Source organism: Silene latifolia, chromosome X (assembly GCF_048544455.1).
Source record: "Silene latifolia isolate original U9 population chromosome X, ASM4854445v1, whole genome shotgun sequence".
NCBI lineage: Eukaryota > Viridiplantae > Streptophyta > Magnoliopsida > Caryophyllales > Caryophyllaceae > Silene > Silene latifolia.
The window spans coordinates 116,403,948-116,429,225 of record NC_133537.1 but is presented as its reverse complement, the minus strand read 5'-3'; the positions used below and the strand labels follow the sequence as shown (position 1 = coordinate 116,429,225).

Below are 25,278 nucleotides of genomic sequence, written 5' to 3'. Positions count from 1 at the left end.
TCCTCTCCATCAACAAAAACCAATTTTCTCAACCAAAATCAACCACATCAAATCCAAACTTCCTCAAAACAAAAATTAAATCACTCCTTTAGCAACAACAAGTGATTCAAACACCAACATCTTCAAGTTTGAGTCGATTTTTAGGATACAAGGCAACCTTCATCTATCCTAAATTTGATTTGGGCATTACTAGAAGCTGAAGATTTCAATCTTTCATTGGTGTTACTAAGCAAAGGAGTATGGCAAGAACAAAAGGTGGAAACAAGGCACTCCAAAAGAAGACACTTTCTAAGAGGCAACAAGCTCTTCGAGACAAACAAGCATCAAAGGAATTGGTAGTCCATAATGCAAGGTTGGAAATTCAAGAACAAAATCCTCCTATGGAAGCTACTACTTCTACCACTCCGATTATTGAACAATTATTCGATTATCCGGAGGTAATTTTCACTTCTGACTCCCATAGGAAGAAATTTATTCTCTTTGCTAAGAAAACCATCATGCCTACTAAGTTCATTTGTGAAGATGCATTGTCAAAATTGGGTGTTCTTGATTAAACTAAGACCTTTTTCGAGTCTATGGGGTTGAGTAAATTGTTAGCAATGCAAGAATTGACATACTCCTCCCTCACCTTAGAGTTTTTGAGCTCTGTGAAAGTCACCAAGGTGGATACCCTAACGAATATTGAGTTTCGTCTCGAGAATGTTGATAGAAAATTGTCTTATGACGAAATTGGTAAGATATTTGGCCTTAGTAATAACCCGAAATACACAAAGAAGCCTACCAAGTATGACCCCGCTCCTCTTTGGATGGCCATTTCCGGAAAGAAATTCATATCTTATCATGATTGTCGTGCTCTCTTAGTTCATCATCCGGGCATTAGAGTATGGCATAACGTCATTGGGAATACTTTTATAGCTAGGAAAGGCACAAATCATCTTACCAAACTTGATTTTATTCTTCTTGAGTCGGCTTTGAACATTGGGAGAGAGTTTACCTAGCCATATAATGCTTTACGACTTTTGATTGATCGATGGCTTAATGTTGATTGTGGCAAAGCAGGTACGACCTTTATTACCAATGGAGGATTAGTTATCTATTTGGCTAAGCATTTTAACCGGGATTTTAACAAGAATAACACTTATACACCGGTAAAAGGAGGCCATCTTATCGATTTGCCCACCATGATCCTAAAGTTCAAATGGGTCAAGAACGACACCCTTGACAACAAATTTGGGTAGTTAACAAATGAAGCTAGATCCTTCACATTGCCTAGCAAAATTTGCCGCTTGAATGTTCATAGACCGAATTACCTTCTCCCACTCTCCGAAGAGACCGAATACATCATTCAACACCAAGGGGAAGAAGTTGCTGAGCCCTCCTCCTCCATTATCACCCCACCTTATCCATTTGAGTACCACGAGTTCAACCCCGAAAATGCCAAGGCGGGAAATGATTACTTGACTCTACTAATGAAGGAAATGCATAAACAAGCTTACAATGATAGAGTTGATGCTTACAAGGCCCAATATCCGCCCCTCCTACATCTTGCTAGGCAAGGACTTCTCGATCCATCTTGTCCCTTGCCTAGTTGGGCGGATAAGGAGGTATTCTTTCCTAGCACTTCTAGTGGTGGTAGACCGGGTGGAGAGGAGATGGTTGTTGATGAGAGTGGTAACCAAGAAGGTGAAGATGAAGAAGTTCAAGAAGAAGAGGAAAGTGAGGAAGAACAGGAGAGTGAAAGTGAGAGTGGAAATGATTCCACATCTATGGAGGTTGATGATGCCTCAAGTGAGGAAGTTGATGATGATGATGATGACACGATGGGTGAGGACTAGCAAACTTTTGGAGGCTCTTACTTTCTTACGCCTCATTTACGGTTTGTCTACTTCTCTTATTTTTATTTTATCTTGATCATTTTGTGGAGTCCTAGCAACATTAGAGGACTAACACCTTGGCTTCATTGATGTGTTTATTTTTATTGTTCCCAACATTCAAAATCCAAAATGACAAATATTAGTTTCATGCATTGCATTTCATGTGCATGAACTCCCCCAAAATTTTTGACATTAGAAATAGTGTCTATTTTGGTTTGGGGAAGTTTATGCATATGCATTGGGAGCTAATCTAAATTATGGTCTCCACCATAACAAAACACATGCATCATGTAGTGTAGTTTAGTATAGTTTGCATTTAGTTTAGAAATCATGCATATTCATGTAAACTGCATAACTTCCTATCGTATTGGCCATTGAGGACAATGCTCATACTAGTGTGGGGATGGGAAATTCTAACTTGACCTTTTAAAACAAAATGGATAAAAATCGAAAATTTTTGAAAAATACAAAAATATGTCCTTTAATTTCACTAAAACAAAATACAAATAAATTTGAAAAATTGAAAAATCCAAAAACATGTTCATTTCCTTTGTAGTGTAGTCTTGTATATATTGTGTTTGTTCATCCTTGTTTACATTGATTGACTACGCCACATCCGAGACATAAGGATATAGAAGACCGCATGGTATGATCTTTCAATCCCCCTTTTCCTTTTTATGTTAACGACTATGTGGCTTTATTTTGATTGATGAGGTAAAAACAATGTGAATTTAGGATTGCATTTAGATTATTTGGCATATTAGTTGGTAGAAGCATATGCATTAGGATGTATAAATGTTAGTTGCATCATGGCTTGTAGTTTGCATGTTAGAAAAAAATTTTGTGAAACCGTCTATTTGGGAAACTTGACAAGTGTATATAGGCCTTTGTAGATGCTTTTTCTTCTTAAGACTTTGTTTGTTAGAATACTTGTAAAACACCGACCCATGGATTAAGGCCTAGTCAAGAGTACCTTGTGGTGTGATAACTCCTTGGCTACCGTTTATTCCAAGGTGACCCTTAAAACCATGCAACTATCATCCATGTTCTACCACATTTTGTCATCAAAGGGAATGGGCACAAAAATTGTTCAAAACTTTGAGTTCAAGAAATGAAATGAAAAGTGAAAAAGTTTGCAATTGCATCAAAAGAAAAGAGGAGAAAAAATAGACTCCTAAAGCTTCAAATATAAGCACCCTCCCTACAAATGGGGTAGCTTTGTTAATGTTCAAAAAGAAATGCAAAGAAAAGTTGAAATTGTCAAGTATTGAAATGCCAAACATCAAAAGAAATGGCAAAAAGAAACAAATGTCAAATGCCACAAGAAATTGGGGGGAAATACAACAACAAAAGCAAACTCCCATATGAAACTCAAATATAAATGATCCATTTTCCATCGTATCCATTTTTGTGCACCATCGTATCCATTTTTGTGCATGGTAGAGAGGGGACGACCCTTCTTCTTGTCTAGGCAAGAAGGGGAATTCCGCGATCCTCCAGTGTTTCTAACACCATAGGGAGTCTACTCTTGACAAAAGCATTTAACGATTGAGGACAAAGGTACCCTAGCTTGACACAACTTGGAGGTGATTTATTGGTATCCTTCTAGGCTTAGTAGTTTGAAGAAACCATATCTATGAAGGAGTGTGTACCCTTGAATTGCTTCCCCTCTAGATAATATCCGCCACTTAGATGAGGAAAGTGGCAATTCTTTTGTAGATGCATCCATTACTTTATTTTGCGTGCTTTAATGCTTGGATGTGTAGCCATTTTGGCAAGCCCCACCTTTCCTTGCAAGAAGGCATCCTACCTCATTGTTGTCTTGTTGTGAGTTGAAGGGGCAGAGTGAGACCCGCTAATTGTCTCATATCGGCTATATTAGTAGGTTAGTTTAAATAAGGGTCCTAGTTTTGTCACCTCTTTACTTGGGACGAGCAAAGGTTCGGTTTGGGGATATTTGATGTGACCATTATTTGAGCACATTTAGTCCCCGAATTAGCCTCGTTTCTATGCTTTTTAGTGCATATTTGGGTCATTTACTATCTTTAGTCCTTTGTTTTGCATATTCTTTGAGTACTTCTATTATTCTTTGCTTATTATTTTGGAATCATCATTAGGTATAATTCTCTTAACCCTTGTTTTAATTATTGTTAATCATTTCCATTCATTCATCATGTTTTGCTTTGTTAATATGATTGACAACCTTGTTAGCATGTTAAACTTGATATTCAGTGAGTAGTTTCCTTAGCTAGGGTTAATGGGGGAATTAGGGGAAACCAACATGGGGGATGATTCATGCTTAATCTAATATATTCACATAATTTATTTGCTTGCTTGTTGTGATCTCAATTTATGTACATGTTATGTTTGATGAAATGCGAGCCTATGAATCCTTGTATTTTTTACCCATCACTTACCTTTTCAATGAGACTTGTAAGACATAAACCAACTCGAGTCTCATTAGACCATGCATATAGTTGAGTAGGGAGGATTAATTCGACTTCTAGGTGTTGTACAATCTAATCGATTCGGCTCCGGGACCCAAACCTTCCTAGGATTGTAAGATATAAACCGACTCAATCCTATCACAACAATAATTGCTTGCTTATAATTTGAGAATATGTTTGTATGATCAATTCCCATGAATCCCCTATGAACCCATGACACCCTAGTGCTTTTGATCAATTGTTTACATCTCATTTTAATCATCTTGCTTGTTTATTTACATTTTTATTTAGTTTAGTGATCTTCTTATCTCAACCCAAATTGTGACACCCTTAGACACCACTACTTGCAATCGAAAATCCTACATCAATACCCGTCCCTTGGGATCCGACCTTTGCTTACCTCTTTACTAATAGTAGAGTAGTTTGTGAATTTATAAATATTGTTTTGGTCTAGGTACTCCATGATGAGGAGTGTCGTTGGGGCACTCAATCAAACACATTTATAATTCTCAACAAACAACTAGTTAGTGGTTAAGTCGAGGTCGATCTATGGGACGGCGTGCTTTGGGTTCTAAGTCTATCTATCTCAATTTATGCTAGTGTCACAATTGATGGGGTTTGTAGTTGTATTCTAAACTAATGAAAGTAACAAAGTAAAGCAAACAATGAACTAAGAAATGTAAACAAATGACTAGAGGCACTAGGATGTCAAGGGGTCATAGAGGATTCATGGTGTTGATCATACAACCATGTTTACAAAGTTGCAAGCAATTAATGTTGTAAAGGAACCGAGTTGGTTTATGTCTTACGGTTCATAGAAAGAGTTGGGTCACAGATCCAAATCGATTAGATTGTACAACACCTACAAGTTGACTTAATTTCCTCCTATTCAACTTCTATGCATGGTCTAACAAGACTCGAGTTGGTTTATATCTTACAAGTCTTGTTGAGTAGATAAGAGATGGGTAAAAATGCAAGGATTCATAGGCTTAGCATTTCATCAAACATAACATGTGCATAGGTTAACATCAAACAAGCAAGCAATTTAATTATGAAAACATATTAGATTAAGCATGATTAATCCCATGTTGGTTTCTCCTAATTACCCACTAATCCTAGTTAAGAGACTACTCACTTATTATCATGGTAAACATGTCATTAATGGTGTCAATCATCACAACAAGTGTAAACATGATAAGAGAATGAGGAAATAAATAATAAAGAGTAAAGGGTAAAATAATTATACCAACTTAAGATGATCCAAATAATAAAGCAAAGAATAATAGAAGAAACTTGATTGATAGATGAAGAGTTGTCAATTCACCAATAATAACCCAATAATCTTCAATTACCCAATAATAAACTCGAATAATAAACTTGAACAATAATTAAGGAAATATTAATGTGTAATTTGTGGAAAGATTAAAGATTAATCTATTCTAATCTACTCCTAATCTAATCTAAGAGGAATTTCTAATGTGGAAGCTTGGTGGTTTGATTATTACAAATGGGGTATTTATAGTAGTGGATCATTAGGTTAAGTAAAGGTAAATTAGTAATTAACAATGCTAATTGTTGAGTAGGGAAATGTTCCTCTCAAATAAAGATGCTAGTCTCTTTTTTGCTAGTCTTTCAGAAATATGCGCATCCCGAGTGGGCTGGAGGAGAGACGGTTGCAATGGAAAGGAATCCGAGCGGATTGGTCTCGGGACGCTCGGATCACAAGGCCTCAAGACGAGCGTCTTGAGCACGGGAAGCTCGGATTACTAGGCTTCAAGTCGAGCGTCCTAGAGGGGGGGACGAGCGTCTTGTCTCAGGGGACGAGCGTCTTAGTTTCGGGACAAGCGGATTGGCGGACAGCTTCTTTGTTTGAGCTCGGATTGTAAAACGGACGTCATTTTCTCATCCGGACTCCTATTGGAGTGATTCAAAATCTTAGATCACTTGATTCTTCGATGCCGTTTCATCTAGCATACTTTCAGACCCAAAGGAGCAACCCTCGGTTTGGTTTTCGAGCAATTTCTTCTTGCAATGTCTTCCTTCTCGTCATCCTTACTTTTCACCCTATGATCCTTCTATATACTTTTTATTCCTACATCCTTGGTCATCATTCTTGCCTCGTCTTCATACTAGCTCATCCAATATCGTCAAAAAGCTTCTAAATATGCACAGAAGACGGGAATTTCCGCCTAATTACCTTCTTTCCTACAAAACATATGAAATGCACTAGAAAAGCAAAATAGAAAGCATTTGACGGATAAAATGGATATGGAATATTATAATTGTGAACCCCCGCTATAACGCGGAAAATAGAACTTATAAATTTAAGCGGAAATTAGGAATTTTTTTGAAACTTTTAAAGTTTAAAGCGCGGGTTCATTAAAACCTAAAACATAACTAGAGAATGCGAAAATAAATATTTAAATTATACAAACGTGGTAGTCAAGGTGAGGGAAAATATATCCCTCGAATGCCAAATGATAAAAGGTGAGTATAAGCAATTCTAATAAACCGACTACTAGTCCAAGGTGCTCACTAGCTCACACGTCTAAACCCCAAAAATGCATCTTCACAAACCTGTCATTCATGTAAACATTAAAGCCACAGTCAGTGGGGAGTAACTCAGGGTTCTCCCAGCCACATTATGTCAAAACGAACATAACAAAGAACATGAACAAATAAATATATTAGATAAGTTATGAGTGAATCGACTTATAACTAAACATGGGATCATACGTGTTTAAACCAACAAGGATAAAAAAAATGATGGAATAAACAAGTAAGGCATAAGCAACAATAAAATAAATGGAGAAGAAAGACAAGGAAATAGACACGACCACTTAGCCACGAGCACGTATTTCAAGGAGATATGACAAAAGTAACCATCCAAATAATGCAAGACATTTACTACTCTTAGACTATAATTTCCCCGGGTAGGACTACGATAATGATACAATCCTAGTCTAAATCTGCATATTCTCGGGTGTACATCCTGATTCGACGTGCGCCAGCACAGCACGCACCCAAGACTCGACTACTCATGGAGACCGAGTACCCCAATCACCAGAACAGCACGAAAGTGGCGGAAAGACTAAGATAAGACTCACTTGCCAGCACAGCACAAGTGGCCCAAAACCACACTTGCAAGAATAGCACAAGTAGGCCAAACCCGTACTTGCCAGAACAACATAAGTAGGGCGTAAATGCATGTCAAGCACATACGATGGTATTATGGCATTTCTACAAGAATACGACTTACAAGTGTAAGACCAACACAAAGTGTAGACGGAGTATCCGACTCAGAGGCTACCTTGAAAGCATGTCGGAGATACCACACATAAGACTACATCCTAGACTCCAACCTCCTGGTAGGACGACGATCATATCGCAACTAGAGGGCTTATAGCTCACCTCTAGTATCCGATAGGACCAAGACTCAGAGACGGGATTATTAATGTCACATTCATACTTATGGCTTGCGTCTCACCATAAGTACGGATGGGAACATCAATCGCGACGATCAGATAATAACTAGAGGGCCTATGGCTCACCCATAGTGTCCGATAGGACCAAGACTAACACAACCGAACAATACTAAACATTATTAAGAATACGACTCACTACAAGTAACTATTTATAATAAATATCTCATACTTGCATTATGTTACTAAATATTTCATTTTATAATTTAACACGCCGGTTAAATACAATATAATAAGCGATAATGACTAATTTACGATATGTGAAATCTACAGGATAAATGTGACCAACTCAAGCGACTCATTTATGAGCCCATCAAACAAGTCATAAAAACTCAATACTTGAAGTCAGAGGAAATCCATCAAGCTAATCATGCAAAGTCAAACCATGTAATCATGTGAAGTCCAACATTTAAAACATAACAAGCTCAAAACAAGAAAGTATATAAATTCCCCATATAAATTATAGTGAACCCAATCTATAAAATATAATGAGCGGTAATGAATAAACGTTTCATTTCTCATTTACATGTTACTTGACCAAAGTATAAATAACCGATAACAAATGAATTAACTAATACGGAACACGAGGCAAAACGTAAACAAACCAAAATCCGAACCACCCATAAGCATATACGAGTCAACAAGGGAAAACTTTGGTCATGATATGAATAAAAAGCATAAACAACCATCATACACAAAGGATATATATATTTATAGAACTTGAAACGGTAAAACGGGCGCCATTTACTCATACGGACTCCGAATCGAGTGATTCAAGTGGCTAAACCACCTAATTTTTCGACGCCGATCCATCTGTCATATTTTTAGTGGCATTCAAAGTCACACCGGTCAGATACGATGGGTTCCAGGCCAACACGGGTCACCCAAAATAGTCTCAAAAATGCAACTTTAGCAAGCTAAATGGAACCGTCTCAAAACTAAAACTTTAAGCAAGTAATGATACTAGTGACATATAACAACAACCACATCTAATTATCCGTCTCATAAGAAAGCCAAAGATACCATCTTTACTCAATTTAAGCAAGTAAAACCTTGTATAAATCCATCTTAAACAACTACACATATAATCTCATAAGAATCACAATTACTAGCTTATAACAATAAAACATAACATATAAACATACAAATGACATAATACCGAGTAACCCATCACTGTTACCTCATTATTTATTCAAAATGCAAGATTCCGACTCAAAATCATGCCGGTTGCCCAAAAGGAAGCTCAAGAACCGAGTTCCCAAGTAAGACCTCGAAAATTGTGCCACAAAAGTCAGGGCCAGCAGCAAGGGTGAGGGAAAGTCAAGATCTTTCTTACCTAGGAAGATGGAGGGCGAGGAGAGGAAGAGATAGGCGTAAAAATCGTTGAAAACCGATAAGAAACGAAGGTTTTATAGCTATTTTAGTGAAAGAGGTGGAAGTTGTGTAACAATGGTGTTGTAGTTGTGTGTTTGTTGCTGAAAAATGAATGGTGGAGGGAGAAGATAGGGTTTAAGCTCTTATATGGGTGGAGGGAAAAGAGTAGGATGAAGGCCCAAAGTTATATTAGGCTCAAACTATCATTTTAAGTCGATTTTACCCTAAAATACAACCCGGACCTACTACAAACTTAAGAAGGATATTTTTTTTATCAACATTAATATTATTTTACATGTAAAGCCGCATTTTTATAAAAACGGTTTTAAAATACAAATAAAATAATAAAATGGCTAATTAAATTATAAATGCCAACACGGAAAATTCGTGGGTGTTACAATCATCCCATCTTTTAAAAAGTTTTGTCCTCGAAACTTGAAAGTTGAAAAAGTAAGACCGCAAAGTTGTAGTCAAATATTTCAAAGTCGACCATCCAAAACATTTACAAGATTTTATGCCATAAAAATTTAGTGTTTTCTAAAAAGGTCTCATAAACAATTTTCTAAAAGCCCAAGTTTCTCGTCAAAGGAACGAGAGAGTTCTCGTTGCGCATTCAAGAATATCATCATTCCAAATCGAAGACAAGGTAAAAAACAAAATCGTACGTCGATAAGCGTAGAACCCGTTATTAGACGTCTCCAATAACAAGTCCTAACATCCGATCAAACGTTAAAATAAATTAAAAAGATAATCCACTTCAAAGTTTCTAAAGACGTGACAAATTAAAAGCGAACTTTCGTTTCCAAACCCTTAAAATGAGTAAAGTTTTGCAATAGTGATGTGAGATTTAAACAGAGAATTTCAAACGGGTAACTTAAAACGGGTTGAAGTTGCACAAGATGGAAAACAAGTTAGGCATCATAATCATTAAGTACGATAACGGGGTTCACACCCAACAGGCCAAAAGACTAAGTCGAATTTCTACGGGTAGGAATCTGAGGAAAAAGTCAACGAGGAGGATAAAGGGTATAGAGTTTCATGAGTCACTAGCTTCAAGTCCAAAGGAGAAGCACAAGGAAAAGCGTAAGAGGGGGCACGAACGGTAAGGCTTACGATCAAGGTAGAGAAGAAAATTATGGAGCTTAGAACCGCCATAAACAGTTTAGAAAAAGTTAAACCCTCATCCAAATTTGTCAAGTCAACAAGTCTCTCTATTATTTCTCCCACAACGGATTCCCAAAGGCAAAATTACACTTAATTGAAACATCATTTCATTACCTCAAATACTCCAACAACTTCAAAGTTTCGAAACCACAGGATCATTAAAGACTTCTCTATACTAAATTTCTCTCAACTCAAAACTCCTAGGAACCAATTCAACAAATTTCAAGTCTTATCCTCAAACTATTTATGGTTATCAACATTCCCCAAAGTGTTTCCTTCAAATTCCACATCTTAGGACATTACTTACCATCAAGCTCTCAAGAATTCAAGGCTTTAGTTGTAACAACACTTCATCATCATTTCATATCTCTATACTCTAATACCACAAGGTGAAACCATATTCACCACTTAACAATTGGTGTCAACTATACCATTACCTCATATGACTTCCAAAACAAGCACTAAGACTCTCCAATAACGCAACTTAGTCTCACTCTCATCTCATACCTTGAGTAGTATTCAAATTTACTCACTTACACCGGACTAATAATCCAAAAACTCCTCTAAGTCGCTAGAAGAGGCTCTACGGTACTCAATTAAGGTGGCTCATGCTCATGAAAGTCCTTCATAATATAAACGGTTTATAGTTTTGTTTACAAGTAGTATGAGTAAAGTCATTTCCCAATAATGGTATCAACAAAAGTTTTAGCAATAAAATTTCATTCATATTATTTGTATTATAATCAAAATATTATAATTTAGAGGTAATTGGAAATTATACAACTTGATAAAAAGATTTATTTTGATGAAAACGGAAACTTTAATGGAAAGGTAAAATATACCAAAATACATTATAATTACCAATTTCTTATATAGTTAACACACTTAAGTGTCAATAATTTACTTATTTAAAAAGATGTAATTTTGTTGGGAAAACTTAGTTTGCTAGTCTATTATTTTAGAAGATAGGGAATTACTCACAAGGTAGTTCTCTCCCAATTACACTCTCAAATCCATGTATGTTCCATAACGTCACTACAATTTCAAAGCTCTAGTCTCACATATAACTCCAACTTTACGCAATCGATTGTTTAGTTAAATCACACTTATTTCAAATTAAGCATCTAAACTCTAAAATACCCAAGTACGCCAACTCACTTTCCAAGAAGTTAACCGCTCATCACAAGGGTTGGGGTTCAAAACTAAACGCTTTCCTCAAAACAAAACTCGACCAAGGTGAACATCTCACAAAGGAAAAAGGGAAGTGCCTTCAAAAGGGTATTATAAGAGGGGGAGATACAAATGCTAAGCTGGAAGGAAAGATACAAGAGTCATTAACAAGGGGCGAGAGTCGAGGTAAGGCCAACAACGATGTCAAAGATAGAGTTTTATAGGTTACCATCATCAAATTTAAAGAAGGAGCACGACGAAGTGAGGAAGAGAGGTATGAACGGTAACGCTTATGGTCAAAGAAAAAGTAAATTAGACAACAAGGAAACGTCGGATGCTCAAAACTCAAATAACAACATCATCCTAAACGGTTCCTAAAACTTCCTAATAAAATCAATCTTACAACCACATTACCTACAAGGATTCCTCAAGATAACTTACGCTACTTTACATCTAATCTAATCTATGAAACAAAGTACTTCACCACACTTGTGATTCAACAATTCCCAATCACTAAACATTCACAACGACTTCCACAAAACAAGGTCAAAACTATTAACAAGGCTATACTCATACCCGACAAACGTCAAAAGGCAACAACAATCTATGTATGGCTATCAACATCCTAAAGGTATCTCTTTCCAAACTCAAATCATAAACATTACTCCATGTTTACTCCTAAGGTAACAACGCTAAACTTACTAAGCTTTAAAATCTCAAACATAAACAACAAAGCCAAGTTCTATAACCTTAGTATCATAGGCAACTCGCACTTAACACACAGAATCCACCAATCAATTAAACTCACTTTATCAAGGAACTACGTATAAGAATCACTAAGTATGTCTCATCACACTACCTAAGTCCTTCTAAAATCACAACCCTAAACCAAGGTTATGGATCAAATACAAACAAACTCCACAAAGCCAAAGTATCCAACCAAGATTAACAACCCACAAAAGAAAGAGAACTATCTAAAAGGCGTCAAGGGAGGATAAGCAAGGAACAAAGGACAAGTTACGAGGGTACAAGAGTAGCTTCCAAGGGAAAAAAAAAGAGTTTAGAAGAAAGATAGGCACTAAGAGGTAAAGAATAAGGCAAGAAACACAAAGAAGGGGGAATATCTTCGTGAAAGAAGAAGCATTCTTCAAAGGTTGAACAAACCTTCAGTTTCCGGCACTAGGCACCAAGTCTTGATCTCCAAATAGGTAAGTTCACGGTCATTGATCAAAGGGCACAACAATTATTAAATGACAATGAACAAATATGTTAGAACCTAACAAAGAGCAAACACACTACAGACTACCACCTTTGGTCCTTAAGTCTACCCATCTCTCATTCATTATTCAAGGTCAAATTCAAGTTTAAATTTGGGGTACACATGTGTGCGTCGGGAGCAACAAAGGCTCTGATACCAACTGTGAACCCCCGCTATAACGCGGAAAATAGAACTTATAAATTCAAGCGGAAATTAGGAATTTTTTTGAAACTTTTAAAGTTTAAAGCGCGGGTTCATTAAAACCTAAAACATAACTAGATAATGCGAAAATAAATATTTAAATTATACAAACGTGGTAGTCAAGGTGAGGGAAAAAATATCCCTCGAATGACAAATGATAAAAGGTGAGTGTAAGCAATTCTACTAAACCGACTACTAGTCCAAGGTGCTCGCTAGCTCACACGTCTAAACCCCACAAATGCATTTTCACAAACCTTTCATTCATGTAAACATAAAAGCCACAGTCACTGGGGAGTAACTCAGGGTTCTCCTACCCACATTATGTCAAAACAAACATAACAAAGAACATGAACAAATAATCATATTAGATAAGTTATGAGTGAATCGACTTATAACTAAACATGGGATCATACGTGTTTAAACCAACAAGGATAAAAGAAATGATGGAATAAACAAGTAAGTAAGGCATAAGCAACAATAAAATAAATGGAGAAGAAAGACAAGGAAATAGACACGACCACTTAGCCACGAGCACGTATTTCGAGAAGATATGACCAAAGTAACCATCCAAATAATGCAAGACATTTACTACTCTTAGATTATAATTTCCCCGGGTAGGACTACGATAATGATACGGTCCTAGTCTAAATCTGCAGATTCTCGGGTGTACATCCCGATTTGACGTGCGCCAGCACAGCACGCACCCAAGACTCGACTACTCATGGAGACCGAGTACCCCAATCGCCAGAACAGCACGAAAGTGGCGGAAAGACTAAGATAAGACTCACTTGCCAAAGACAAAGACAAGTGGCCCAAAATCACACTTGCCAGAACAGCACAAGTAGGCCAAACCCGTACTTGCCAGAACAGCACAAGTAGGGCGTAAATGCATGTCAAGCATATACGATGGTATTATGGCATTTCTACAAGAATACGACTTACAAGTGTAAGACCAACACAAAGTGTAGACGGAGTATCCGACTCAAAGGCTACCTTGAAAGCATGTCCGAGATACCACACACAAGACTACATCCTAGACTCCAACCTCCTGGTAGGACGACGATCATATCGCAACTAGAGGGCTTATAGCTCACCTCTAGTATCCGATAGGACCAAGACTCAGAGACGGGATTATTAATGTCACATTCATACTTATGGCTTGCGTCTCACCATAAGTACGGATGGGAACATCAATCCCGATGATCATATCGTAACTAGAGGGCCTATGGCTCACCCCTAGTGTCCGATAGGACCAAGACTCACACAACCGAACAATACTAGACATTATTAAGAATACGACTCACTACAAGTAACTATTTATAATAAATATCTCATACTTGCATTATGTTAATAAATATTTCATTTTATAATTTAACATGCCGGTTAAATACAATATAATAAGCAATAATGACTAATTTACGTTATGTGAAATCTACAGGATAAATGTGACCATCTCAAGCGACTCATTTATGAGCCCATCAAACAAGTCATTAAAACCCAATACTTGAAGTCACAGGAAATCCATCAAGTTAATCATGCAAAGTCCAACCATGTAATCATGTGAAGTCCAACATTTAAAACATAACAAGCTCAAAAGAAGAAAGTATGTAAATTCCCCATATAAATTATAGTGAACCCAATCTATAAAATATAATGAGCGGTAATGAATAAACGTTTCATTTCTCATTTACATGTTACTTGACCAAAGTATAAATAACCGATAACAAATGAATTAACTAATACGGAACACGAGGCAAAATGTAAACAAACCAAAATACGAACCACCCATAAGCATATACGAGTCAACAAGGGAAAACTTTGGTCATGATACGAATAAAAAGCATAAACAACCATCATACACAAATGATATATATATTTATAGAACTTGAAACGGTAAAACGGGCGCCATTTACTCATACGGACTCCGAATCGAGTGATTCAAGTGGCTAAACCACCTAATTTTTCGACGCCGGTCCATCTGTCATATTTTCAGTGGCATTCGAAGTCACACCGGTCAGATACGACGGGTTCCAGGCCAACACGGGTCACCCAAAATTGTCTCAAAAATGCAACTTTAGCAAGCTAAATGGAACCGTCTCAAAACTGAAACTTTAAGCAAGTAATGATACTAGTGACATATAACAACAACCACATCTAATTACCCATCTCATAAGAAAGCCAAAGATACCATCTTTACTCAATTTAAGCAAGTAAAACCTTGTATAAATCCATCTTAAACAACTACACATATAATCTCATAAGAATCACAATTACTAGCTTATAACAACAAAACATAACATATAAACATACAAATGATATAATACCGAGTAACCCATCACCGTTACCTCATTATTTCTTCAAAATGCAAGATTCCGACTCAAAACCATGCCGGTTGCCCAAAAGGAAGCTCAAGAACCGAGTTCCCAAGTAAGACCTCGAAAATCGTGCCACAAAAGTCACGGCCAGCAGCAAGGGTGAGGGAAAGTCAAGATCTTTCTTGCCTAGGAAGATGGAGGGCGAGGAGAGGAAGATATATGCGCGAAAATCGTTGAAAACCGATAAGAAACGAAAGTTTTATGGCCATTTTAGTGAAGGAGGTGGAAGTTGTGTAACAATGGTGTTGTAGTTGTGTGTTTGTTGCTGAAAAATGAATGGTGGAGGGAGAAGATAGGGTTTAAGCTCTTATATGGGTGGAGGGAAAAGAGTAGGATGAAGGACCAAAGTTATCTTAGGCACAAACTATCATTTTAAGTCGATTTTACCCTAAAATCCAACCCGGACCTACTACAAACTTAAGACGGATATTTTTTTTATCAACATTAATATTATTTTACATGTAAAGCCGCATTTTGATAAAAACGGTTTTAAAATACAAATAAAATTATAAAATGGCTAATTAAATTATAAATGTCAACACGGAAAATTCGTGGGTGTTACAATAATAGTATGCAAAATAGGCTCAATTAGGGGACTAAATGTGTGCAAATAATGTTCACATCAAATATCCCCAAACCGAACCTTTACTTGTCCCGAGTAAAGAGGTGACTAGAACTAGACCTTTATTTAAACTATCCTAGTAATATAACCGATATGAGACAATTAGCGGGTCTCACTCCGCCCCTTCAGCTCACAACAAGACAACCATAAGGTAGGATGCCTTCTAGCAAGGCAAGGTGGGACTTGCCAAAATGGCGACACTTCCAATCATTTAAGCACACAAAACAAGTAATGGATGCATCGACAAAAAATGAATAGCCACTTTCCTCATCTAAGTGGCGGAAATTATCTAAAAGGGAAGCAATTCAAGGGTACACACTCCTTCATAGATATGGTTTCTTCAAACTACTAAGCCTAGAAGGATACCAATAAATCACCGCCAAGTTGTGTTAAGCTAGGGTACCTTTGTCCTAATTCGTTAAATGCTTTTGTCAAGAATAAACTCCTTATGGTGTTAGAAACACTGGAGGATCGCGGAATTCCCCTTCTTGCCTAGACAAGAAGAAGGGTCGTCCCCTCTCTACCATGCACAAAAGTGAATACGATGGAAAATGGATCAATAGAAATTTGAGTTTCATGTGGGAGTTTGCTTTTATTGTTGTTTTTCCCCGCAATTTCTTGTGGCATATAACATTTGAGAACACATTCTTTTTGCCATTTCTTTTTGATTTTTAGCATTTCAATACTTGACAATTTTTAACTTTTGCATTTTCTTTTGAACATTTTCAAAGTCACCCCAATTAGTAACGAGGGTGCCTTATATTTGAAGCATAGGAGCCTATTTTTGCTCCTATTTTCTTTTGATGCAATTTGCAAACTTTTTAACATTTCATTTCATTTTTGAACTCAAATTTGAATAATTTTTGTGCCCATTCCCTTTGATGACAAGATGTATGGTAGAACATGGATGAATGATGGTTGCATGGTTTCAAGGGTCACCTTGGAATAAACGGTAGCCAAGGAGTTATCACACCACAAGGTACTCTTGACTAGGCCTTAATCCATGGGTCAAAGGATACTAGCATGACACATCCTAGGGTGTTTTACAAGTATTCTAACAAGCAAAGTCTTAAGAAGAAAAAGCATCTACTAGGGCCTATATACACTTGTCAAGCTTCCCAAATAGATGATTTCACAAAATTTTTCCTAAATGCAACTATATGCCATGATGCAACTAACATTTATACATCCTAATGTATATGCTTCTACCAACTATTATGCCAAATAATATAAATGCAATCCTATAATCACATTGTTTATACCGCATCAATCAAAATAAAGCCACATAGTCATTAACATAGAGAGGAAAAAGGAGACTGGAAAGATCATACCATGCGGTCTTCAATATCCTCATGTCTCGGATGTGGCATAGTCGATCAATGTGATAGGAGGACAAACAAACACAAGTATATATACAATACTACACTACAAGGGAAATGAACATGTTTTTGGATTTTTGAATTTTTCAAATTTTTATGGGTTTTATGTTTATGAAACAAAAAGACATGTTTTTGTATTTTTCAATTTTTTTCAATTTTTATGTGTTTTTGGTATATAGATTCCCATCCCCCACTTTCTTTTGGACATTGTCCTCAATGTACATGTAGGAGTAGGAATGAAAAAGAAAGTACATGTTTTTTGGATTTTTAAAGTTTTATGGAAATTGAAGTACAAATGCAATGATATGATATGAATGAATGCATGCTTTAACTAAATGCAATTCTATATGAGATATATAACAAATGAATGCAATCTAAACTATACTATGTGATGCATGATTTCTAGTAAACTATGGCCACCTATGATCAAACCTACCCAAACCGATTTAAACACTATTTCTAGTGTAGAAAAGAATAGGATTGGTCATTAGTGACTATGCATGAATTCTAGTCTATATGCAACTATCTACATGAATCATGTGAGATATATTACAAATGCAACTATACTATATAAACTAACTAATGTAAATGCAATATGAAATATAATACAAATGCAAGCTAAATGTATACGTATATAACTAAATGCAAGTGGAAATGTAATGCAAAGTGAAAGTAAAGGATATCTTACAAATGGTGGTTTGAGGTAGGACTCCACCAAACTATGTTGAACTGTTGAAGTTCTTTTGCTTTGTCCATAGAGCTCAAGGCTCTTAAAAGAAGAACAAAATCTTGTGAACAAGCTCCAAATAAGCATAAGTATGTAACACCCCCATACTCCAAGTGCCTTACCAGGACCACTTAAGGCATGGAAGTGCTACCATCTCGGTTACCCGAGGCAATGATAATCATAAGATAATAAAGAAACGTACTTTAAAAGTAAATATAATTTAATCGATTACATGTCGCAAACAAAACTGTTAAATGAAATACAAAGTACTCAAACGGTCCACTGATAAAACTATCAAAGCTACTAGACACCGTCTGACACAACGGAAGACTTCTAACTGCCACGTGATGACTCATCCCAGCTATCCCATGCGCATCAATCATACCTTCTCAATAACTGCTCACCACCACCGAATGGATCACCACAGTTTTTAAAACATTTAAACGGGGTCAGTACTAATCACACAATTTATATAATCCAACAGCACAACAAACAACACAGCTCAATCGTCACAAATATACTCCGAACTCCATCACCAACTCCACAATACAGACTACACACTAAAGTGTGTAGCCCCCGCTGCAGTGCCCATCGCAACAGTCACTCCACGCCGCGATGGGGGACCCCACCGTTCCCACCTAATCCCCGCTCATCTCCGTCGAGCGATAAACCCAAATCCATTAATGTGCACATCCCTTCGTGGCGGGTTCTACTGAAGGCGAATAATGGGCGTGAAGCCACTCCCGCAAGTGACTCCACTCACCAGGGACGTGCCCAAGAACACAGATGTATACAAACAATCACAACTACTAAACAGCAATCAAAACCAACAACCGTCACAATACTCGTATGATAACAATCATCAAACACAATTCACCACCAACACATTATGGGACTAATACTGAGTAGGGAAACCCTACCTGGAACGCAATACAGTCAAACGATCTCAACAACTGTTATAAAAAAGCCTCCTCTACGAATCCTCCTCCTAACATAACATCACATATATCACTAACCACACAAAACTAACACAAATCCCCAATTCCCAAAATTAGGGTTTAACAAGACTTAATTAAATATAACAAATTCGGTACGTAGATCTTACCCTCGATGCAAGGATCACAAAGATGTAAAGAAAGATGAATTCCGACCTTCCAAGCTCCGGTATTTTTCAATAATGCGATGAATGCAAAGTACGTAGATTGATTTCTCTTTTGAAAGTAATTAGGTTTGTAAAAGTGTATTATGAAAGTGACGGAAGTGTTTATATATTAATTCGCATTATTAACAAAACCCGACAAATCATCCCCCCGTAAACCGGCTACTCGATCGAGTAACTGACGTACTCGATCGAGTACCGTCTACTCGATCGAGTACCAAGGCTACTCGATCGAATACCCAACAGGTCAGAAACTATTTTAAAACGCAAAACACACTTACTCGACATAGTAAGGCCCACTCGATAGAGTACTGACAAGCCTAAAATGTCGCAATAAAAGACGGCCAAATTAACAATTTATAAACCACTAAACACACTAATTAACACTAATTATAAACTAGTAAAATAGTAAGCAAGGGATCGAACCCAAGAGAAGATGGGTTTTGCAATAGTGAAATTAAAAGAGCAATTAGAACAATTGTGACAACAATAACAACAAATATGTAAAAAGGGGGGGTTTTTGGTTGAGTTTTCAAGGATAATTAAAAGAAATTCAAATAAGAGTATGAGGCAAGCAATCAAACAAGTGAGTTTTTAGATGGAAATTAATCAATTTTAAGAGAGACTTAACCCGACCCAAAGTTAGGCACTTTAGTTGACAAAACCCCTCAATCAATCCTTCTAATCAATATTATTGTCCTATTAGTGAGATTAAATCTCCAAATTCCCTTAATTAGAAGTCAATCACAAGGAAATCACACTTAATAATTGACCCAACTTATCAACTCCTCTAGTGGAAATCACACACATAGATTTATTAACAAGAAGATGAAGCAATAGGAATCTAATAGGTGAAATTACTCACAATGAAATCACAATTAATGAGCAATCACAACTTAATCTTTCTAATGTTGATTAAAGCAAGAAGAAATCACATTCATTAGTCCAATAACAAGTTTTTGCAACATGGGATTACAAGGAAATCACACTTAATAAACCCAACAACATATAAATTAAGGAACTTAAAAAGATTATGTAACAAGGAAATCACACTTAATCACAATAATCTAACAAGGATTCCAAAATTAAGCAATTAAACACAAGAGATTAAGAACAATAATAATAATTAAGGAAAGATTAAGGAGTATTACAACCAAAGATTAAGCCTTTGAGTCGGATTAAGAAAGGGAGATTAGTTCTCCATGCTTAGATCTAAACCAATTCAAAAAAAGATGAATAATTCCCAAAATTACAAGTTGATTAATTAAAAGAGCATAAGATGTCTTAACCTACTTGCAAACATCCTATTTATAGTCTAACGTAACCTAATAATTATAGGCTTAACAAAGGAAAGGCCCGTAATACAAAACGACATCAAACCCAGAAATTTCGCACCGTGCGAGTTCTGGTGTCTGGAAACTCGCACGGTGCTAGTTTGGTCCTGGAACGCGCTTTTCTTTCGTGCTTTACTTGATCCTTTGGAAGGCTTTTTCAAGGTATTTCTTCAATGCTTGTTCTTGGCTTTCCCTTGGACACTTCTCTCTATCTCTTGGCTTCTTAATCTTCACTTGAAACCATGCTAAATGGTGAAGCACATGGAATTGGCTAAATAACGTCAAAATCGTCAAAAACCGTCACCAAGTGTTACCAAATGAGCTTAAAATGGTGCCAAAACTATGTAGAAATAGGAGCCCATCAAACACCCCACACTTAGCCCTTTGCTCATCCCGAGCAAACTAGAGTAAGCCTAATCACCACCTAGGCCAAGAAGCATGGGCACTCCTAATTCCCCTCTCTTCATCTCGCTATTCCTCCTTATATCATCCCTCGACTAAGCACATGGTCACTTTCCTTCATAGCTCCAACAAGTGAGTAAGTGACCCAAATTCCACCAATACGAACCTCTCTTCTCTCACTCCCCCTCCTTATTACTCCCTCTTCTATGATGATCCTAAGTCCACCAATTCATCCATTCATCCTTTCCCAAAACTCATCACATCCTCCTTATTACTCCCCCTTATCACTCCACTTGGTTCATACAAGGCTACCATGGTCATCAAAGCCTCTCCTAACCTACCAATTTGGCAACCTCAAACACCTCCATTCTTCAACACTTCTACAACAACTTAACAACTCAACACTCAACAACCAAACACAACCAAACCAACAATGCATAAGACAAGCCAACACAATCCCAACAACAAGTATGCCAAGCACTAGTAACAAAGTAAGCTTCTGAATCCCCCTCCTAACCTTGGCACACTACTATCCTACCCTTCCGGCCTTCTAGAGCTCCGCCACTTATGTCACCAACTCCAAAGGGAAGTAGTCATGTATGTGACATGATTTCAAGGTTTCAAAGAGGTCACAAGATTTTTCAATTTTTTCCTACTTCTCTCATTTTGCCTAAGCCGCCCTTTCGGGTTTTCGGTTTAGCTCTCGTGGCTCGCACTTTTTTTTTCATTTTGCCCGGAGTGCCCTTTCGGGTTTTCACTCCGGCCTCGACCACTTTCCCACTTTTGCCTAGGATGCCCTTTCGGGTTTTCATCCCAGGCGGGTTTTTCTTTTTTCTTTTCTTTCTTTTTCTCTTTTTTTTTTTTTCTTTTTTCGTGTTTTTTTTCTTTTTTTGTTTGAAATGAAATACAATGCATGGAATTGAATATATTAAAATATATACATGATACCAACTCATGCCCACCCCACACTTAAATCTTCACTTTGTCCCCAAAGTGTGAGGTGAACACCCTAAACTCACTCAAGAGTGTGAGCTTGAGGCACCTCCAAAGTCCGGAGGTCCTCCCCTTCTTCTTGATTCTATTCTTCTTCTAAACCTAGCCATTTCGGCTCTTGTTTCCTCAACCTTAGTCTCATCATACCTTTGGTATTGGGTGGGGAATTGTTGCATGAATTGAGCATTCATCGCGGCCACCATATTAAAAGTTGCGTTTGAAGTATAACGCATCTCTTCCAAGTCCTCTTGGTAGTGGTGGTAGCGGTTTTCGGTGATTCCCCACCGAGCATTCTCCGTTAGTTGCATTTGAGAAAGGGTAGACTCAAGGTTGGTGACACGGTTTGTGATGTTGGTTTGCCATATTTGGAAGGCCGGGTAGTTGAATTGAGGGTCCAAAAAAGGATTGTTGTTGTTGTTGTGGCATTTAGGGTGGAGTAAAGTGGGGCTCATCATACGGGGCATTAGGCATGGGTTCATCAAATGGTGCATCATTATGAGGCATGTCACCAAAAGTCAAAGCCCCCCCCCCCCCCCCACACTTGCGGTTGCTCTCCTCCCTCATCCTCTTCCGGCTCAACTACTTGGGCTCTATCAACCCAAAGGTACACAAAGGCATCGTCGGGAGGCATGTAGAAATCTTGTGCACTCTCCCAACCCAAGGGTGAGTTAGGGGGATGGGGTAGGTACATGTAATGCTTGGAGTTTTGCCCACCCATGCACCAAATGACCAAGGGGGTGATTTTGTCAACCACCTCGATCATGTGTGTATGCTTCAAGTAATGGAAATCCATGCGACCACTACCATCGAGTTCATAAGCATTGGGTGGAAATGGCACACCCGTCTTTTGCACAATCAATTCAATCATGCCCCCAATAAAAATGGTCCCTTTTGGATTCTTTTGTAGTTCAAGGCAACCACTCACAAACAAATCCACCCAATCCGGTACTCCCCTCCCTTCCGGGGTCATCGACCATAGACATTGAATTTGTTGATATTGCATTTTGGTTGGTTCGGTCATGACCAAAAAGTTGGTGTTTATATGGCGGCTTAGGAGGCGCAAGACCGGGTTGGGGATGGTGGCATTCTTTGAGTTTCCATGACGCACAACTCCCGTAATATCATTCCAAAAGGCACTCATCATTTTTTTGTCAAGGTTCTCTTTGATGGGGGCTTTGGTGATATGTAGGGCTTCTCGTACCTCATCATAAGTCAAGGTATGGGTAAGGCGGCATGCCCGAAATTTGATCCCCGGGGCCTTGTCCCTCCCCAATTTCACTTTTTCCAATGAAGATAGAAACTCAAAGGTAACACCCTTTCGGGTGTGTGCGGCCATGTTAGTGTAGGCCTCAAGTCCAACTTTTTTCATTAGTATTCGGGTCAAGTCAAGCATTCCCAATTTAGAAAGAACGTTTTGGTCCAAGAATTTAGTTTGTGCCACGGTTGACACCGACGCAAACTTCCAATTCGCGAGGGCCTTGTCCCGAAGGCCCTCTTTACCCGAGTATTCATTTTCATCATAATCCGAGGCTCCCTTGGGTCCTTTTGAGGAGGAAGCCTCGGTAGCTTTACCCTTGCCCATTGTAGAACAATTACTTTTCAGAAAACACAATTTTTGTGGAAATGATTTGGGTGAGGCAAAAGAACAAACACCTAATATGCACTACAAAAATGATGTGCTAATTAGTTATTTGTTGGAATAAAAACACCTCACAAGTTAAAAGATTGTTTAAGGACAAACTTCAACACAATTTAACAACTAAATTTCGATTTTGAAGCACTCAAATTCGAAATTTAGGTAACTATGAATGACAAGGAGAAGAATAAGGTGGTATACCTCCCTTTGATCCTTGTTTGTGTTGTTGGTTGATGAATGCTAACCCAAAATGCTTAAAGTCGTCCCTTCAATCCAATTTGCAACCCAGAAATCTTCAATTGTTCAATTACTCGAAACCCTAAGTCGAAATAGTCGTTGGTTTTGTGAATTTTCGGCAATTACCTTGCCCAAATTGATGTTGGGTCATGAAAGTTGATAAAACTTGAAGGTAAATTGCTTGAATTTGATGATTTGAGAAGGGTTTGATGAGCGATTTTGAGGGGGATTAGTGTTAGTGTGAAGAGAGAGGGTGAATGCTAAAGGAATTGGGGAAGAACAATGCTAAGTGTCGATCAAAATTGAGCTGAAATGGGCACTTCTTCAATTTCTCGCACGGTGCGAGAATGGCACTCAGAAATGTCGCACCGTGCGACTTTGCTGCTGGAAGTGACTTTTTTGTTGCTTAATTCTTCACTCTAGCCAATTCTTTTACCCATCATTCTTCCTTCTTTTCTTCACATATGCCCTTGAGTTGGTATCCTATCACTAAAACACACATTAAACCATCCTAGCATGCTAAAAACATTAATGAAAATGCAAATGATTTAATTTATAATGCAAGAATTAAGGGATGCAATTAATTTAAACATGCAAAATGCAATAAAACAATGCAATGCGGAATTTAAATATGCAAGGGAAAGAAATATTTACAAACTTTTGCCGTTTATTTAACGTCGATGGCTCGACAAAGTTGCATCTTCATTAATTTGAGTAAATTGGATCAACAAGGTGGAGTGTTTCCACTTCACCCACTTCAACTCCTTCATGATAATGCTTAAGCCTTTGCCCATTCACTTTCAAAACTTTCCCGGATTTCAAGCATTTGATTTCAAGTGCTCCATATGGAAAGACACGAACCACTTCATATGGTCCCATCCACCTAGACCTCAATTTCCCGAAGAAAAGTCTAAGCCGATTTTGAAAGAGTAAGACTTTCTCTCCCACTTGAAACACTCTTCTTGAAATCATGTTATCGTGCCATGCTCGTGTTCTTGCCTTGTAAATAGAAGCATTCTCATAAGCATCGTTCCGGATTTCTTCCAATTCTTGTAGTTGAAGTTTCCTATGAAGACCCGCTTCATTCATTTGCAAGTTGAACGACTTGATGCCCAATAAGCTCTATGCTCAACCTCTACGGGTAGATGACACGGTTTCCCAAAAAGTAAGTGGTAAGGTGACATCCCGATTGGCGTTTTGTAAGCCGTGCGATAGGCCCACAAGGCATCATCTAACCTCAAGCTCCAATCCTTGCGGTCGGGATTCACCGTCTTCTCAAGGATAGCCTTAATCTCCCTATTAAAAACCTCGGCTTGACCGTTGGTTTGGGGGTGATAGGCGGTTGATACTTTATGAAGTACCCCATACTTTTTGAGAAGAGCTCCAATGGCTTTGTTGCAAAAGTGAGTGCCATGGTCGCTTATCAAGGCTTTTGGGAAACCAA

At 37.8% G+C, this 25,278-nt stretch overlaps 1 protein-coding gene across 1 annotated transcript; it reads right to left on the bottom strand.

Annotated features, from left to right (window-relative positions):
* Nucleotides 1–24,539: 24,539 nt before the first annotated feature.
* Nucleotides 24,540–24,923, bottom strand: LOC141618164 (uncharacterized). Its single transcript, XM_074435269.1, has one exon. The coding sequence runs from the start codon at nucleotides 24,921–24,923 to the stop codon at nucleotides 24,540–24,542; it is 384 nt and encodes a 127-aa protein (XP_074291370.1).
* Nucleotides 24,924–25,278: the final 355 nt, after the last annotated feature.

Excerpts from the sequence above, each read along its gene's own strand:
- LOC141618164 (XM_074435269.1), bottom strand. The coding sequence starts at position 24,923 with ATGAATGAAGCGGGTCTTCATAGGAAACTTCAACTACAAGAATTGGAA.